We start from the raw sequence: 20932 nt of genomic DNA on the forward strand, positions 1-20932 counted from the left end.
TCCTTAGCTTCTTTAGCACTAATTTTTTTTGCTGATAATTTCTTCGTATTGCTTGCTTTGAAACCTTTTAATCTGTTTCGTTCGTGGGTTGCTTGTGCAATGATACTCTTCAAATATGTTGTCTTATTCTTTTTATCAACTAATTTTGTTTTGATATCGTCTATAGAAGGTAGATAAAAATCTTCGGGTGTTATTTCATCTTCTGATTCATCTTCAACTTCTATATCATCATCAGCGTCTTCTTCACTTTCTGTTTCTACAATCTCATCTTCAGTAAAAGTCCCATAATCAGGCCCTTCTTTTCCAAAAACATCTGAATATCTAGGTGGTTGCTTTGGAATTTGTTTTTGTTGTTGAGGTTCAAAGATATTATCTACGTCCATTTCCTCAAAAGGATCAACCTCAGGGGCGTAATCTGGACCTTCTTGTTCACTTTTCATACCCTTTTTGACACGCTTTTTTGGTACTTTTGGTATCTGCAAATTACTTTCTATTACCTCATCTAATTTACTTGTAACTGGTTTTAATACCTTCGCTAATGACTGTTGGCTTGTCTGCTGACCGATATTATTTTGTGTGATTGTATTTTTAACATAATTGATTTTATCGCCCAAATCAGATTTACTCTTTGCAAGCTCTTTCCATCTAAGTAAACTCATTTTATTTTATATTATTACGTTACATAAAAAAATGAAAATTGAATATAAAAATCAACATTTAACATGGCGTTTAACACCTTGATGTACACCGTGTTGAACACCTTGTTGAACTGAAAATAATATACCCATATAATATAATGAGAATACCGAATTATGACACTGAAGACGATATGGCCTCAAACTTTAGACAACTATACGATTTCATGCCAAATCAATGTTTCCGGATGCTTGTTTGCGGACCTTCGGGATCAGGAAAGACAAACACACTAATACATATGATATACAATCTATTGTATTATGATAAACTTTATCTATATGCGAAAAACTTAGACCAGTCCAAATACCAGAATCTTATTGATATGTTCCAGCCAATAAGTAATGAAGCTGGTTATGATGTTATTGAAGCACGCAATGATGAGATTATTCCCGTTGGAGACCTTGATGGTGACTCACAGAAAATAGTCATTTTTGACGATTTTGTATGTGATAAAAACCAAAAACCATTAGTCGACTATTTTATACGAGGAAGGCATAAGAACTGTAGCGTGATATATCTGAGTCAAAGCTACTATAAGACACCAAAAGAGATAAGATTGAACTGTTCACATTTCTCTATATACGAATTCCCAAGTGCTAATGAGAGTAGTCTAATATGCCGTGAAAACAGTATTCCAAAAGAGCTATATGAGAAAGCAACTAAAGAGCCATTTAGCTTTATATATATCGATAAGCCACGAAAATTCGTAACTAAGAATTTCAATGAAAAAAATATAATATAATATAACTGATTGATATAATATGAGTTACTCAAACGGTTTATTACAATCAAATAACACTAATATTACACCAATTAAAGGGCCTCGAGGTGAAAAGGGTGACCCGGGAGTCGGCTTTGATGTTACGCCTGAAGGTAATTTCAATTTGAACAAAAAGAGAGTAATAGGGCTAAAAACGCCTGATGACGTTGCGATCGATGATTCAATTGAAAATTATTCAAGGGATCTCGAGACGGCCGTAAATAAACGATATCTTAACCAATTCTTCCTTAAAAAGAACAGAAATGAAACAGTGTTTGATTGTGCCGGCCTTTCATTGCAAAATACCGAAGTGTATTATCCAACTTTATATAACGATCGATCTGTACCAAACGTAGGCTATGTTAGTGCTGAAATTGATACCAAACTTGCTACTAAGGCTGACAAATCGTACGCTGATAATACATATTTAACGAAGAAAACAGGAGGTGTCTTAGCTCAAAGCCTTCAAAACAAAGCAGACAAATCGTACGTCGATAACACTTTTTAAAAGAAGGTCGTAGGACGCGTTTTGACTCAAAAAATTCTAAGCAAGCTTGATATTCACGGTAGTAACATGATGCAGGCAAATCTCCATATGGGTGGGTATAATATAACCCATCTAAAAAACCCAACCAATGATACAGACGCTGTAAACAAAAAATACATGCTTGATTATGTTGGTGAAAGTCATGTTCAATCAGCTAGTGGTGAAAATAAATTCAAATATATAATGGATGATCCCAATGCACAAGTGAGTGAAGAAGATGATGTCAAATTGGGGAATGTTGTAACCTTTCAAAATTCACCACATAAGGTAAATAAAGAGGTAGTTGACATGAAATTGTTGCTTGACAGTTCAAAACGTTATTATAGTTCGAGAATTGGACTAAATCTTTATACATTGGTAAACGATCAATATACTATTTGTCTTGAGATCATGTGGGTAAATGTTAATATTGACCCAGACACTCTGCAAATATATGGTACATCGTCCATTGAAACTATTCATAACGTTAGCAGAAAAACGTTTAAAACACAAAAGTATATCAGGTTAATAAGTCAATTCACAAAAAGTCAAAACATTGGGAATAATTACCTATATATTGATATAGTCATGAAAAATATGCCTGGAAGCTCTTATGATCAAAAACTACAAACATATTTTACTGTTTATGGTATATCTGGCCATCAATCCAATGTCGAACCAAGTATTTATGATCAAATATATTATATAGCTAATGACCAAATTAATTTCAACACAGCCATCAATATGGATAATAAAGCTATTTATGGCGTTTTAGAGGGAAATAGTGATAGCCAAGCCGTCAATTATAAACAACTGAATAGCTTCAATGATAATCTTAAGGCCTATCTTGAAACAAAAATATTATCACTCCAACCCAAAAGTTATTATAATGAAGTGTTTGAATACTTTTTTGATTTATTAGATCCATCAAATTTCATCATGTCAAATAGCAACGGTGCTGTAGTGTCTGGATTAAATGGTAATCTTGTCTTTAATCCCACAAAATTGTTAGCAGATTTTGATCCAAAAAAGGGCTTTACGAGTGGTTTCGAAATTAATTTAAATGAAAATATAACTGGATCCGATGACTGGACTATATATATGGCATTTAAATATGACTATAAGTCCGGTGATAATAAAAGAATTAAAATAAACTTCAATAATGGGAGTAGTTTTCATTACCCATGGTTTAAAATAGAGTCTAATCAGTTATCACTCGATTATGATTTAGATGTATCTTATGAGGAAATTAGATCTGCTTATATAGGTAAATATTTGAATCTCTCACGGTGGGCACAAAGTGACCCAAAAACGTTCACCTTCATTCATCTTTTTCGTTTTTGATACTGGTTACCTGAAATTTTGCATAAATATAGAACTCGTCATTCTGAAAAATCGTATGTTTTTTGTTTTTCGAATTTCGAATTTTTTGGCGGGAAAATGACGTCACAAAGTTGGCGCCAATTTTTTTAAATTAGTATGGAACATTATTTGACAGTTTCTGAAAGAACTTGTCGCAAAGATCTTGAAACTGAAAAAATTTCTGAGATATGTCAATCTAATCAAAAGTTATCGCTAAATGAAGTTTGAATTTCCCGCCATTTTGTTACTAAAAATAGCTCAAAATGGCGGAAAACTCAAACTTCAATGCACCATAACTTTGGTTTGGATTGACGTATTTCAGAATTTTTTTCAATGTTAGGATCTTTGCGACAAGTTCTTTCAGAAACTGTCATAAAATGTTCCACATTAATTAAAAAAAATTTGGCGTCAACTTTGTGACGTCATTTTCCCGCCAAAAAATTCGAAATTCGAAAAACAAAAAACATACGATTTTTGAGAATTACGAGTTCTATATTTATGCAAAATTTCAGATAGCCAGTATCAAAAACGAAAAAGATGAATGAAGATGAGCGTTTTTGGGTCACTTTGTGCCCACCGTGTCTGGTATACTAAAATAGGGAGTCAATTTCGGATCGGTATTTGTAACAATGGTATTAGTCTCGATAAAATTTTCTCGGGGTATACGCTGAATGCATCTAGCCTCCAAATTTCTTCAGACTACTATATACAAGCATTTGGTTTTAGTAAAAATACATACCCGATAAATGGTCCCATTTATCATAAAATCCAATTTTTAGATAAGACAAAAAATGTTTTCTTTGAATAAATTATCTAATTAAATTATATGAAAACAGTGAAATTGGTTAGCAATATTATTGATTCTATTGAGAGATTAATTCAAAACATAAGGAAGCTGTATTACACAATAAAGAACAAGCGCAATGCTAAAATGACAAAATGATAAAACAAAAAAATCATATATAACTAATATATATGACTAAACATCGAAAATGCATATTTACATGGAACCATATATCAAGCGAACTTACTGAAGACCAAATTATAGAATTGAAAGCTTATTATCAAACATATCATCGAAAATGTTGGGCTTACAAGTAGGCTGTTAAACGTTTCAAAAAATGGAAATTATTAGGGAATTCATTGTCTATCATATTTGCATCAAGCGGATTCGCCTCCTCTATAGCGACTGGTGGTATTGCTTTGATCACAATATCAACAATTTCATTATTGATTCAGGGTTTGATGATACATAAGAATCTCGAACTAAAAATTCATAATTGTATATATGCGTATCAAAATTATGAGCATTTACTCAACTCTATCAAATGTATTATGAGAAGTGGCAATTATAATCCTTCAAGTATCCTCAATACAATGAAAAGCATTGACGATTATGTGACGGATACCAGCCCTATAATCGATAAGTTTCTACTAAAATATGATAGAAAATTCAGTGCATAATTTGTATGATCTTATCAAATTTTAACAATAAAATTTTAGTCCAATATCTATTATAAAATTGAAGGGTTTTTTTCGATTTTGAAACCTTTATAAACTCAAAAGGAAGACCAAGCAACATGAATATCTGTCTAATTATGAATTTAGTATTGATTAATCTCTTACGGTTCTTATTTAGTGTAGGAATAATATTGTCGATCTCATGAAACACTTTGTAAATCTTATCGCGCTGATTATGAGACAATTGAACTCCATTTTTAATACATAAATCATTTAAAACAGCCTCAATGTGGTATTTACGATGATAGATGCTTTTACGCCATATCTTGTGTATGTTCTCGTAAAAATCGAAATACTCATTGTAATAAATAGAACCATGAACCAAACCGCAATTAATACAAACATTTATACCGTTTTGATTTGACATATCCTACTTACTACAGCATGGCTCAGCCAGCTCAGCCACTTTATCACCTTCTGCTAATAGTTGACCACAATAAGGGCATGTAAACTCTTCCATATTCTTTAATTCATCGTCAATTTGTGAATTACAAGACACTCTATACTATTGATTATATTTTTATGTTGCTACCACATGACGTTAGGGTACAGCTTGGGCAGTAAATTTCAGAATAAACTTTGGGAGTAAAATTTACTCAAAAAGTTTATATATAAAAAACTTTTTACTTGTTGAAATATAATTGGTCAATAGAAATCATACGACTACATGATGACCTTGGAAAGTAATGATGACTCATTTTCATGGGGGAACCCCTATAGTTCTTACATCTTCACAAAAATATTTCACAAAAATATTTCACAAAATGAATAAAGTTTCACAAAATATTTTCACAATTGTGAATCAAAATATGTAGCTTTTGATTGGTTAAAAAAATCATACAATAATCTCCTTATGCTATCAAAAAGTAAATATTTGCGTTGCTATGTTTTTGTTATCATAATAGAACATTGTGGAACCATCTTTTAGTCATTAATCATTTATAACTTATGGCTAAAACCGTAAACTGAATAAATATGTATTTAACGTTGATCCTTACGAGGTCTCCCACGTCGTCGTTTCTGGTCTTCAGGTATACAATCTAAACATATATGATTTTTGTCTTCATTTGATACAAGATTATAAAGCCATATAGACAGAAATTAATGTAATATATAATGTATAAGGTATATATAATATATATCGAAGCACAGTATTTTACTGTATATCGTTGTGTTAACAACCACTTATATTATTATTACTGGTTATAATTACATTTTTTATTGTGGATGTATTTATAAGCATTTTTATATGACTGATTACATATCGAGCATGTGAATTGTTTTTCTCTCCATATTTTTTGTCTAGCTTTATTCTTTTCCATTTTTTCCTCATTTGATACTCTTTTTGGTCTTATACTATCTTCTTCTGGCATATCACTTTCGTTTATATACTCAAATTTATAACGATGATTATTAAATTTAGAGATACCACTTTTACAATTATTTGAGTTTTCGCAAACCATCTTAATAATCCCCGGATTAATACCAAGGTGTTTATTAACTGCATATATACTAAAATAATACTTGATTTCATTTTTATCCTGATTAATTGCTTTTATACATCTTCTATTTTTATGATTATTAGAAACGAAACTATAATCTCGATCTTCTTTACTAATTTTTACCTTCTTTTCCTCTGATATTAACTCTAAATTACACAACCGATTATCTTTTTTATTACCATTTATATGAATAACTGTTTTACCACTTGGTATTAAATCGTAAAAGCATTCCCAAATAAAATAATGAGAAAACATACTTTTATAACCACTTCGTCCTGAAAATCGTATAAGGCATTTATAATAACCATTAAAAAATTTATCACCCTTTTTGAGGTTTTTTTTGACAATATTAATAATATTACCTTGATTATCAGAACCATATAAATCATATATTGGATGGATTTTATATTCGACATTATTAATTTTAATTAATGACATTTTTAATTTTAATATGTGTCAAATCTTTATGTGTGTTTTAAAAAATTTTTATATTTGAAAATTTCAATTTTCGTACTTTATTAAATTATTACAAGTATTGATTCAGATATGATTACCAAGATGGGTGTTTAAAGCTAAAATAAGCTTATTAAAAAAATATATCTATCCCTAATAATAAAAAATAAAAATAAAATATTATATATAAATATACACACAATATATACTCAATATAAGACAGATTTTAATATCATCACATGCTTCCACAAAAACAGAATTTTATCAGATAATTATCTTTCAAAAAGGGACTTAAAGAGATAGTAATATATATATAATAAATACAAAATGACAAAAAATATCTCAACTAATATTAATATGAATGCTGATCAAATTAATTTACTTGGAAAAATATGGTATATTCACCCGATATATGATGATTATGGTGCTGATAAAACAGGACAAATCATTAATATTCAAACCAAGAAAGTTTTAAAATCTAAAACAAACGCATGATGGATTAGTCACTTATATATTTAATGGAGAAGAATGGGTATTATATAAAGTTCATGAATTTATATATGAATCTATATATAATATATATAAAATAAATGGTAAGTATCCCAATGGAGGTCATATTATTCATTTAGATGGTAATATCAATAATAACAACATCGATAATTTAGTGTTGATTGACGCTGTACACAAGGATAAAACCCAAGCTAAAAAAATAGTTGAATCTCAAGCTAAAAAAATAGTTAAACCCCAAACTAAATCAATTAATACTCTGAAACAACTATCAAATTATTATATTGATGCTAAAAAATTAGGCTTTTCTTGGATGAATCTTGTAAAAAAGTCAACAAGACAAAATGTCATTGACAAAGTCATTCATGACAGAGCTAAGAAGAATTTAGAAAACGAGATGAAAGAAACAGACAAATATCATACCAAAGATCATAAATTTAAACAAAAAATGGATCAAATATTGGCAACTCATGAAGAGATTATGAGTAAACCCAAACAGAATGTAATTTCATTTCCAATGAAACCAATGTCTGTGCAAGGCTCAAGAAAAAATGAAATGAGTCTATCAACAGACAAAAACAGACAAAAAAGGTCATTTATCTCATTATTTGAACAGAGATTAGATGATATGAATAGAAATATAAATATCTCTCTAATAATCAAAATTAAACTAAATAGACCAGATAATACATCAATCGATAAAATATACGGGCCGATTGAGACGTTTATTCCATCATATATGTCTGATGATGACATATATAAGTTTGCGCTATATACCTTATTAAACACAAAAGTGAATTTTTTATCCGGAGAATATATCAGTCACCTTGGATTTGAATATATAATACTGAAAAAACAAAGCTTTTTTGATCACAAAATGGGTAATCTTAAATTAGTATCACATCTTCTTAGCAATCAAAGACCAATTAGAAGTCATGGTAATAATTCCTGCGTCGTCGATTATATTTGGGATCAAGTTAAGGGAAAACGAGGATTCAAAATATATGATTATAAACGACTAAAAGATGAGATATATAGCTATGTTACAGGAGAGGGTGAAATGATAAGTACATTTGAGCTAATTAGATGGGCTAGTACTTGTCATCCAAATGTCTCTATTCACGCATTTGACAGTCGGTATAGAAAATTTGTATCTCATATTGCAAAAAATGAATGCCGTATTAGTCTTGCTTATATTTGTAAAGATCATCATCTATTGCCAATTACAGATCAACTATTAAAGACGACTGCCATAGAAGCTAACCAGGGAGGATGTAAATATTTACTTAAATATATGGCTGAATTTAAATGGAATTCAAGACACGAAAATATTAACAAACTAAACAATATTGATGAAATACAGTCGATTAATGAAGAGGATAAAATTTTTATATTACCACAGGATATAAAAATGACCATCGCAATAGACCTATACACAAAAAAATCTAATTACTATGTTGAATACATGCATTGGGACAATAATGGTGTTTTGAGTGGCTTTATTGATCACAATCGTAATATGTATGTGCTTAATGATGAATATGACAAGAGAAAGAGTATATGTGACAAGCTGTTTGATATATACAAATCGGATGATTTTAGATGGTCTAATCAGAGCTTCACAAGCATAGCTTCAGCTCTTTATAAACAATTAAATGGTTTTATACCGGAGTCATCTTACAATATCAAAACGCGTCAAATCCTAGATGAGTATTATCCAAGAGCTCTCCAATGGGCTACTATGGACGAAATAACAGATGAAGATATATCAGATTTAGTGTCTATTGATATATCAAAGTGCTATCCAAGCATTTTATTAAACAATAAATCTCCGATCCCAATATATACCATCCACGACTCCATTGAAGAGTTTAACCATGAAGACGATCTAAATGATAATGGAGAATATTATATCGATGAGTATATGTTAAAATGTTTTAATGCTCCAATCAAAATAGAGGCGGGTTTTTATAACAAGGATCTCATAAAATATCTCATCGATATGTTAAATATGCCGAGGAGCCTGATAAAATTCAAAATCGTATCAAAAAAGCATTAAAACCAGACACTTTCAAAGGGTATATCGAGTATATATTCAATAATTTTGATGAAGGAGCAGCAAAATTGATGGTTAATGCGTTTATTGGTAATTTAGGACGCAAATATAACAAAACAAACCATGGATTTATTTCATCTGATATCGATACTGCTTTATGCTGTTGGACAAGCTCCTTAAACGAGAGAAAAAATATAACAATATCAAATTACAATGATATATTTCTTATAAAAGAGACTAAGATTGAAAGATTATTCTCGGACCATACAAGTATCAATCGATTCGTGATATCAGGGGCTATATTAAAATGTCTTAAGCTATTAGACAAATGTTATGATGATGAGAGTAAAATTATATCAATTAATACTGATGGCATTCTTATACAAAATCCCCGAGTTTTGTTCAAGCATAAGAAAGATGTCAAATTTGATATAAAATGCATAGGAAAACCATTCGTGACTGAAAGTAGATTTTCTTACTTTGAAAAAAAATCTCGAGATAATATTGATATAACAGAATATAAGGATGTTTTAGGAGAGGGAGTTATTTACAGTGGAAATGCTGGTTTTGGCAAAACGACTAAATTATGCAATATGGTTACTAAAGAGGATAAGCCATTAGTATTAAGCTATACAAATAAAGCTATCGAAAACGTCAAATCAAGATTGATCAAAAATGATTTCGATATCAATGAAGCAAATAAAATATGTCATACTTTTGATTCATTTTTTTGTGAATGGAAGGGGAGGGATATGAGCTCTCTAGAAGACAAAACCCTTTTTATAGACGAATATTCGATGATACCCAACAAATGGATAACAATGTTATATCAAGCATTTTTAAAACATAATATCAAAGTATATATGTTTGGAGACTCAAACCAATGCTCGCCTGTTGAAAATGGAAGTCGTATATCATATAATTATGATAAATCAAATGTGTCCAAATAGAGAAACATTAAAATATATCAAAGAGTGCGCTCGATACGACAATGAAGCTTATAGTATGTTAAATAAATTCTTAAAAAAAGGTAAGATATTCCATCAGTTTGAACAAACTGATAAAACACTTATGAAAAATATTTGTTATCTTAATAAAACAAGGATAGATGTAAATACTCAATGTTGTAAAGATTTTTGTAAAGACAAACAACATTACAAGGTAAATTTCAATTATAATAACAAGAAAGAATCTTATATAGTTTGTAAAGATATGCCTCTAATAGCAACATCAAATATCAAGGACAAAGAGATATATAATACAATGCAATTCAAAATTGAAGATATCAAGGAAGAAGGAAAAACTACTTTATATTACATAAATGATATTTGGTTTAACCAGAAAGAACTAGAGGAGAACTTTATTCCAAGCTTTTGTGTAACAGTTTACAAATACCAGGGCGCTAGTATCGACGAACCGTATAACATATATGATACTAGTAGGATGGATAAAAAACAATTATATACTGCTTTATCGAGGACAACAAAAATAGAATATATCAGACTAAATAACAACGATCTAAATAGTGTTTATAAAATAAGGAAACAGCCCGATATTGAGCTAATTAATTCACGATTCAATAGCTTGTATAAGAATGGTAAAATATATCTAGTTTCATTTAACAATGAAAAAAAATATATTGGTTCGACATGTGAGGATATCCAAACACGTTTAAAATGGCATTTAACTAATAAAAACAGCCAAGTATATAAATTGAAAAACTATGTTCCGAGGATAGAATTATTGGTAAACTGCCCATGTGACAGTAAGAGATCCCTCGAAAAAGTCGAGACCAAATATATTGAAGAATATGCTAAAAAATATAGTGACCAGCTCATAAATATACGAATGAATCCTAATAAAAAGATTAAAGAGATCAAATATAAAGTAGAGATTGATAATGAGAGAGATTTAAGAGCAAGAATAGCTCAATTAGAAGGTAAAATCAAGATTAAAGATAATACTAAAGACAAATATATGTATTTTGACTGTAATATAAACAAGAAGCGATACAGAACGATAGCCAAATACAATGAAAAACCGAAGGAGGATGCATCAGAAAAAAATAAATCAAGAAAAGCAAAGGCTGATAAAGAGACTAACAATAGATTTTTAAGGGCATTAGCCTATATTCATATAAAAGAAAAAATATTTTCTATTATATATATAATGGAAATACCAATACCTACAGAGCAAATTAAAAATGGAAATAAGATTATTTTTATTAATAAATCCACATATAAAGGATGGGATGATTATGATATAAAAAAGCATTCAAGACTTTTAATTAACGCTTCTAAAGATGATGAACTTGAATACATTATGATAAAGCGTAAAAAATTTCTCATTATACTTGATAATGAAATAAGCAATAATGAAAATGAGCTTACTGAGGTAACAAAAGATATTAATAACTAATATGATAATCACTTCAGCTTCGCTCTGTTATGTTCAGGCATAGATCTGAAAATTGATTTAAACGCACAAGATACAAAATTTTTTACAAAAATAGTATAAGAAGTTTTTTCCAGGGTTGGTCTAAGGTAAGGGTCCAGGTTAAATTCAATAGTTTATATGTTAAGATAAGGAGCAAATATAATAAATATTATATTTGATCATAAGTTTCTCTTTTATTTTATTTTATAAAATAAAATAAAAAAGAAACGGCTCCGCTTGGATCCAGTTTTGATTACCCATGTGTATGAAAGAGCCAATAGATTCCAATTTTTTTTTTCCAAGATATATTTTTGATTTCCAAATATTCCCAAGATAATTTATAAGGGGTATGTGATTTTTGGCTATTCCAGCACATGTAGTTTTGACACGACTTCGGTACTGGCAGAACTCACTTGAGCCTGCTATGGTGCTGTTCATAACTGATTACCACCAAACAATTATGTTGTCGCGATGCAGTGTGATGGATGAGCTTCTGGACTTGTAATTCAAAATAGAGAGGGAAGTTGTGGGTTCGAATCGTTATCGGGAAACTTTTTTTCTCCTAACGATGAGCAGTGACTTTATGTATGTGTTATGAAAAGACTGGGAAGGTTAAATCACGGCACGATTTATTAAAGGATAATCAGTAAAAGAGTAATGAAACTCTATACAAGACAGATATGTATGTAATATCCGTGGAAAAAAAAATAAGAAGAAAACAGAATCTTAGCCGGCCACGGGGTATGAAAGTCGATCCCGGGTCACACGCTAAAGAACGCAGAGCTGTACCACTGAGGCATCGGTTTGCAAAGCAATTAAAGAGAGGAAAAAAGTAATTCTTATACCTAGGCGACCTGTTATATGTTCACCCTCTTTAAATAAAGTTGATTATTATTATTAATCCCTATAATGAATATTTTCCATCGATACTATACTGTTCAAAGAAACGATTCAAATATATCTAACGCATTCACGAGTAGGTCATAGACCTCTTTTTTTGTCCTCTTCTCTCTTTCTTTTCTTTTTGTTTCGCTACGAATATACCATTTATTGTACCTTTGTCTGCATTTTAGAAACCATTTTCTGAGACGCAAGCATTACCGAAGTCGTTGTTTGATCTTTTCGAATTTTGGACGATACAATCTTATCAATATTCTTGACATGAAGAACTTTACGTTTACTTTTCATTTACGTCACGTGACTCAGAAACGAATGTATTGGGGACGTCGGACATAGGGTACAGAAAGTAAAGTTCAATTGATCATTTCTGTGTGTAGTTCTCGAATCCAATACAACATATTTCTTCTATTTGACGCATTGTTCTCGTTTACACTAGTGAAGCCATTAATTGTACAGATGTCTGTTTACTGAATCTAATAGAATTTGTCAAATATAATTTGTCTATTTCGTTTATATCTTTTCTTAGTCCTTTCTAACTTCCCAGGAGTATTTTGCTTTGTGTTCTTCGCGGCAATTTCTTGTTGTTCTAAACTTTATCTTTCCCAGTCCTATTCGGTTGTTCAATTGATCGGGACAGACCTGTTCGAAGGGCTCCGGCATAAAGCGTTGACTACGTCATCGCTTAAAAGGGATATTTACTGGACAATTCTTTCAGCCAAAATAAAATAAAAAAGTCATCTGAACAAAATTATTTAAAAGAACATTGTAAAAATAGGAGGAGTTCGGGAATTGCAATGGGTAGTCTGATACCACAGCATCATGGCTGTGGAGCCTGAAAACAACAAGAACTGGTCACAAAATCAATATGACGGCAATGAATATTGAGGAAGACAAGGTCGATGTGGTTGTAAGAATCAAACGAAAACACGGAGAAAAGAAAGAAGAACCGCCATTACTACTAATCTGTTGTGTTTGACTACGTCATTATCTTCCTCATAACTCGTTTTACTTTTTTAATGTGAAAATTTAACTCGGTCAGTCGACACCAAACGGAGATAAAAGGTGGAGTGGCTCAACACTTCAAAGACAAGCTAAATATCATGCAAACATGTTTATACCGTTTTTCCCTCACAAAAATAAAGACCAACGACTTGTTACAAACCGACTAAAGGAATAACAAAATAATGCAACTTCACGTTTCCTTACAACGTGCTTTGCTGCAAATTTGTCGCCGTTCCGGTGAGTAATTGGTTAATATTGTTGAATAACTCTTATGACGATACCAAGCAGGAAAATAAATTTACACCACGGCATCTTTAACTATTCTTCTTGATAGAAAACGAAAACCAGATTTCTGTATAATTGCTAATTCTCATTTTAAAGGATTATTACAAAACACGACAATGTGTTATTACAATTTACGACAGCTAGCGCTCGGAGTATTACAAAATACCGCAATGTGTTATTACAATTTGCGATAGGTGCGTTATTACAAATCACGACAACTTTTATTACAATTTACGAAAGCTATTACAATTCAAGACAACTGTTATTACAATTTACGACAGGTATTACAATTCACGACGTTTATTACAATTCACGACAGTACATACGTGTCATAATAAATAATTTATTACCTTCTAATGCAAAAAAAAAAACAAGTGGCAGCTTACAAGGCAGACATACAGTGCTATTATGCAGTTCGACAGTTAAACAATATTTGTTTAAATTTTTGCTGCATAACCTTACCCTATTTCAAAAACGTATTAAGTGACGTCACAGACAAAGGTTGGACCAATAAAAAATTATATATGTTTGTATCCTATTAAACTAGTGAAACAGAGGTTAGGTTAATTTTAAAGACTGACTAATGCTGTGTTCACACTAGGCCGAAGAAAGAGTAATCTGATCGCGATGAAAACATGTTTCGCTATGAAAAGTGTTCACATCAGACTGCGCGTTGCGCGAATCATGATCGAAACATGTTAATTCTGAGCATGATTGAAACAACCTCACGAGGTAGTTTCAATCATGATCACACGAAACACGTTAGAAATGACGGACATGCGGAGAGGAGGCAAACCGATTAGTTGATTTTTTTTGCCTTAAGTTGATTTTCTTTTGCCTTTGAGTTAATTTGCCATAACGCAGATTTTCCTTTGTCGTCAATCAGTGATTATATATTACCGTGCGTTGAGTTTCCTTTGCTGTGAATTAGTTATCGTTTGTTGTGAGGCGATTTTCTTTTGCCGTGAGTTGATTTGCTTGTCTCACAGAGAGTAATTCTCTTTTGCCGTGAGTTGATTTTCTCTTACCGTAAGCTGAGTTTGTTTTACCCTGAGATGATTTTCTTTCGTCATAACTTGATTTTCTTCATTTGCCGTAAATTGATTCTCTTTTGCATGGAGTAAATTTTCTTTTGCCGAAATTTCATTTCTTTTTGTAGCGGGTTTATTGTCTTTTGCTCGGTTCATGAGCTGATTATTTGGCGTGAGTTTTATATATACGTTTATTTTCTTTTGCCGTGATTGATTTTCTTTTGCGGTGAGATAATTTTCTTTTACCAAGAGTTGAATACCTGTTTTCCGTTAGTCGGTATTTAATTTATTCTATGGGCCAACGTACTTTAAATATTTTGTATGCTTAGTTACCACATGTACATTATTTATATTATTGTAAAGTCCTGTAAATAATGAATAACTGGGGAGCTCCGGTTTTAGGCTTGATTAAATCTGTACCGATCAGAGTCGAATTACTCTTGCCGTGATTTTTTGCGAGTTGTTTTCTTTTGTCGTAAATCAATTTTGTTCTGCTTTAAGATAACTGTCCCGTTAGCAAATTTTGCTGTGCCGTAAGATAGTACCATAATTTTTTTGTCCCTTAAAAACCAGAATGGAAAGTTAACACTATTGTAAATTCTACAATAATAAAACTATAATTAGTTGGGGTGCTTCAATTCGCTTTTAGGCTTGCATTATTCTAAATACTACTTCTTACGCCATACTTACGCTATTCGATATACTACCAATAATGGAAATACTGCGCAAAAATTAATTTAACTTAATTAACTATAACGTTCATGATTTTATTAGTCCTGAATCCGAATCTTATGTACTTTAGTAACATAAAAAACAACCAAATTTAAGGCATCCGCTACAATGAGTTTATTTTAGAAGATGTGTTTTTGCTGCGACTCATTCCGATTTATTCATTGTTTTTTTTCTCTATTTTTTAACAGAGATCTACAGCTGAATGAAATCAGTAGTATATCTTTAGACGCCTTTGCTGACTTGAAGGGACTTAATACGCTGTATGTTAATTTATAAATGTAACAACATCAATCGCAAGTCCCTAATGTCGCCTTTCACCAAGATTAACGCTTAAAGTTTAGCCTCAATAAACGCTTTAAGTTTTGTCCCCCAGGCAAATTATGCAAAGTACGCGGTTGCATTTGCCATTTAGATACAACAAAATCAAGAAATTTGTACGCCTTATTTAATTAACCACATCCTTACTCCCTGATTCGTGAATGAATCCAAAGTACTACAATAAAACAAACAAGGTAAAATATGAACAAAGGTTGCTTTACCTGGAATGATCAAGAGTATTGAGTAATTCTAAATAACTCAGTTTTCTTTCACTTTCTTATTTATTAGGTCTGATATATGGCAGGTGTTAGGGCGTTCAACCTGTTATTACTTTCTCCATCCTGGAGTCTCGTTTTTTTTTTTTTTCAAAACCCAAGCCCTTGATGCAGAATGGAAAAGCGCGTTTTAAACATGTGTATTTAAGTATTTGAGAAAAACAAGAGCTGCACATCGCACCCGATTCCGCCATTTTGTTTCTGCCGATCCGCTCATAGCATTTAGGAAAAAATGAAGAATTGTGAGTTAAACATAATTTAAATCATTTTGGTTAATTTATGCATTCGATTCGACACATGTCAAGTTCGTCGTATAAAGCGACTGTCGAACCTCTGTCAAATATTCGACTTGCCCAGTCGACGATGCGACAGAAGTTGCATTTAATCGATTGAAACGTCGAAATTTGCAAACATTTAATTCCTGAATTAGATTCGGCAAACGCGAAATTCGACGTATAAACCGAGCCTAAACTCAGGCGGACTACGGCCTCGTCCCCAGGCGTCCTTCTCCTTGGTCGTGCACGGTTCGCTGGGCGTTGTGGGACTGATGTGCACGGTTCGCTTGGCGTTGTGGGACTAATGCAGACGGGAAAAAGGACACAACCTAGCCATCAACCCTGGCGCTCCCTGCTTTCCCGCCTGACCTTAACCATCCGGCTGATCAGCGCCTGGGGACGAGGCAGGGCGGACTATATAGTCGCTGTTACGTGACCAGCATCACGTCAATATGTTTTTGACAACTTTGATTTAGAATTAGCTTTCTTCATATTCAACATGGGTCAACATGAACAGTTCGTTTGCTCAGTTGTAACTGAGAATCCTCATTTATCGCGGAAAGGTCTGTCAAAAATATTACTCACACATGTATGAGAGTGGTTAAGGGTTTTATTATGATCGATGAAAGACCCTTTTTCCGTAAAATAAATTGTGTAATGTTTTTTTTTCTCGTTAAATGAGATTTGGTTACACTGTTGTGAACTGTGAAACAACTTTTCTATGAGAATTGCGAAATGACTGTTGTTATTTTTCGTTAAATGTGACTGTAAATCGTTTTTTTTTTCCAGAAGATTCTCAAGTAAACGTTTAAAAACAAGACTACGTGTGGTAAAATGCGTGACTAGGACTGATCGCCTGGCATGAATTTTAATCGAACTTTATCGAACTTATACCTTGGATTGAGTTCGATTGAGTTCGACAATCGAACAAAATCGAACACGCACACACACAAAAAGTTGCACAATGGTCCATTTTCATTAAAAATTGCTATATTAAAGCAACGAATTTAACAAGCATTTTTTGGCTGCGGATGGCTAGGATGGAAATGGATTGCAATTGAAAAATTCAGTAAGGCTAAACTTTTCAAAGTTTTCAGTTTCGCGTGTCGTAAAAGATCGATATTTGTGCCGAAATTTGATTATGATTATCTACAAATTAAGGCTGTATCTCCCATTAGATCGATGTTCAAAAAATGTTTTTCATGGGTTAGGTCGCTATCACTAATTAATTTCGGAACAGTTTAGTTCAAAAATCTGCAAAATTCTCGTGACGTAGCTCCTTTAAAAAGTGTGCTCAAGATCTATCGACGGGAGCAGTTTATAAAACTAACTGCAGAGACTGTGAGAGAGTTTTTATAAGACAAACATCACGAGCATTACAGCAAGGCGCACAAAAGTGTGACCACCTTTAATTAATTCACATTCTTTCGTGCAACAACCATCCAATCAGAAGACAAGAACAGGTTCCAGTTGACTTCTGATTGGATTAAATCTGCACGGAAGAATGTGAATAAATTAAAAGTGGTCACACTTTTGGGCTCCTTGCTGTAAGATCTAGAACAAGAGAGCACAAAAGAGCTGTTTTTACTGTTGACAAGCTAGAGATCTCTATTGGTGCAAGAACTCTCTGTTGCATGCAAAACAATCGAGAATTCGATTTCGACGACGTTAAGATTATAGCCGTTGTTCTTGTGATCAGACTGTTTTCAAATGCGTGGCATTCTATTCGAAACCGAATTTGACTACAACAAACACATGAACACTCCCGACATGTACAGAATCCTGTTCTGAATCACTAGTGAGTTATCGCCTTTTTTAAAAAAAGAAAAAATATTTACATCTGGACGACCTTTTCAATTTGTGCTGAAGAAAGTTATAGCATTTTTAACCGAAAAGCCAGATATTTTTTACAGTTTTAGTCAGTGAGAACAATTTTTTTAGTTTTTATGCATACTAAAACGTGAAATATTATGTTTATATTTATGTTTTGGGTGAAACGTGATTTAGATCACCCCTTTTACCAACCACTTTTACCACCCTCGTGCGTGTCGCATTGCAAAATACATGCAAGTTTGTCTTGGAAAACATTTAGGCCGTATTTTACTTGTTCTTTTTAACTTGATCAATCAAGTAACTCGATCGTTTAGATATTCAACATTTAACTGAATTAATATTTTGCAAATTTGACAACAGCGGCGAACTTTCGTCTTTGCCAGCGCAAGCCTCATTTGCCCAGATTTTTTACTTAATGATAGTATTTGGTAATTTTGACTCATTTGACGTCCAACACACCAAGATGCATTTTTCGCACAAAACTTGGGATGGTTATTATTGAAAGAGTGTTGTTCAATTACAGCAGATTTTATAAAAGTACCATTGCTAGAAAGCAGAACAGCAGCGCTCTCATTAACATGTACAGTTAATCTTCTTTCGTATTGTTGCAAACGAAGTGCTGCTTTGTAAAAACATGTCTCTTTTAATTTTTTTATCGCCCTGTACTGACGATAATTTTTCTCCTTTTATTTCAGGGACTTGTCATCCAATATAATTCCATATCTACCCACAGGGTTATTCACGAAGCAAACGAGCTTGGCAGAGTTGTACGTTTGTCAGCATTTTTCGTTCTTTTTGTCGATTTTATTGTAATATAAATTAAAAGGACCAGTGTCACGGCTTGGTTAATTTTTGCCAAATACTCGCTATGAAACTTAAAATTTTGGCAAAGAACCATACCGCCATCCGTTAAATGGTTTATTTTATGTTTCACTTAATTCTATGGCCATCTTTTCATGTTTAAATTTGGCTTAAATTCATGACACAGTTCCCTTAAGAAAAATCGCCGACTCAAGTAAATGTTGGCGCAGTTGCTGCTTTTATTACTTGTATCATATAAAAGTTAAGTAATTTCCCCTCTCCCCCTTTGCAATGTTGCGTAGCATGCAAAAAAATAATGCCTGCAATTGCTGCTTACTTTTGCTCATGAAACACACTGCACGGGGAGTCTAGGCACATTGTACTGTCCAACATTGAAACGGGGGGAGGGGGTGGGTGGGCCAACGACTTTTGTCAATGATTGCAATCAGTGACAAAATGTTGGCGCAGTTGCTGTTTTTCTTACTTGTAACATATAAAAGTTAAGTAATTTCCCCTCTCCTCCTGCGCAATGTTGCGTAGCATGCAAAAAAATAATGCCTGCAATTGCTGCTTACTTTTGCTCATGAAACACACTGCACGGGGAGTCTAGGCACATTGTACTGTCCAACATTGAAACGGGGGGAGTGGGTGGATTGGCCAACGACATTTGTCAATGATTGTAGGCCGCTTTTGTACGCGCGCTTTTTGTAGGTTTTTGGCATTAAAAAAATAAAAATCTTCTGGCAGGAAGATTTTTCAAGGAATTAAATTTGGAGCTAATCCTTGTTGTTTTTGTCTTATGATATATTATTTAGTATCACAATAAAACAAATACGGTAAACAGGAACAAAGGTTGCTTTTCCTGGAATGACCAAGAGTATTAAGTAATTTTAAATAACTCAGTTTTCTTTCATTTTCTAATTATTAGGTCTGGATAAGACAGGTGTTGTTAATATAAGTGAACGTGGACAATAAACAAAAAGAATAACATCTGGATGATTTTGTTGTTCGTATGTTGTTTTTTCTCCTAGAAACTTACAAAACAACCGTATTCAGAATTTAACAGCAGATATTTTCTCACCTCTCCTGGCCTTGCAAACGCTGTAAGTACGTCAAAGAAGTCAGCCAATTTTGATAACTCAGTTTTCTTTCACTTTCTTATTTATTAGGACTAGGATTAGGCAGGGATCAGTAAGTAAACGTGGAAAGTAAACAGAAATAACATCTGGATGGTTTTTGATTGTTTGAATGTTTGTTTTCTCCTAGAAACGTAAAAGACAATCAAATTCAGAATTTAACAGCCGAAATTTTCTCTTCTCTCATGGCTTTGCGAGTGCTGTAAGTACATCAAAAATCGTTTTGAACGTAGAAGCCAGCCAATTTCAAATTAATGATTTTCTTTTCCTGTAAATAAAAAGTTTAATAGTTCCTCCCCGAATTATTGCACATTGATTAAAATAAATTGGATCAAGGTGTAATGATTTGCACGGTAATTTTTTAAAAAGCCTGAGATGATAACGTTTAATTGCCATCCAAAGCTTTACGTGAAAGTGCTAAAATTGAGTATCTTCAGAAGCTTACAATGTATATATCTTGGTATGTCGGATGCACAGATACAATTAGCGCGAACATCCTTAATATGTTTTAGTCAATTGTGATTT

General features: G+C 32.3%; 1 protein-coding gene across 1 annotated transcript in view; it reads left to right on the forward strand.

Moving 5' to 3' along the window:
- Positions 1 to 20932, forward strand: part of LOC144656582 (uncharacterized) — a 432902-nt gene that overhangs the window by 160183 nt on the left and 251787 nt on the right. The window contains exons 10-12 of the mRNA XM_078516801.1: positions 19166 to 19237; positions 20303 to 20374; positions 20538 to 20609. Of these exons, the coding sequence (XP_078372927.1) occupies positions 19166 to 19237; positions 20303 to 20374; positions 20538 to 20609 (216 nt within the window). The remainder of the gene's footprint in view (positions 1 to 19165; positions 19238 to 20302; positions 20375 to 20537; positions 20610 to 20932) is intronic.

The sequence above is a fragment of the Oculina patagonica genome, chromosome 6, assembly GCF_052425735.1.
Source record: "Oculina patagonica isolate OP01 chromosome 6, crgOcupat, whole genome shotgun sequence".
Taxonomy (NCBI): Eukaryota; Metazoa; Cnidaria; class Anthozoa; order Scleractinia; family Oculinidae; genus Oculina; species Oculina patagonica.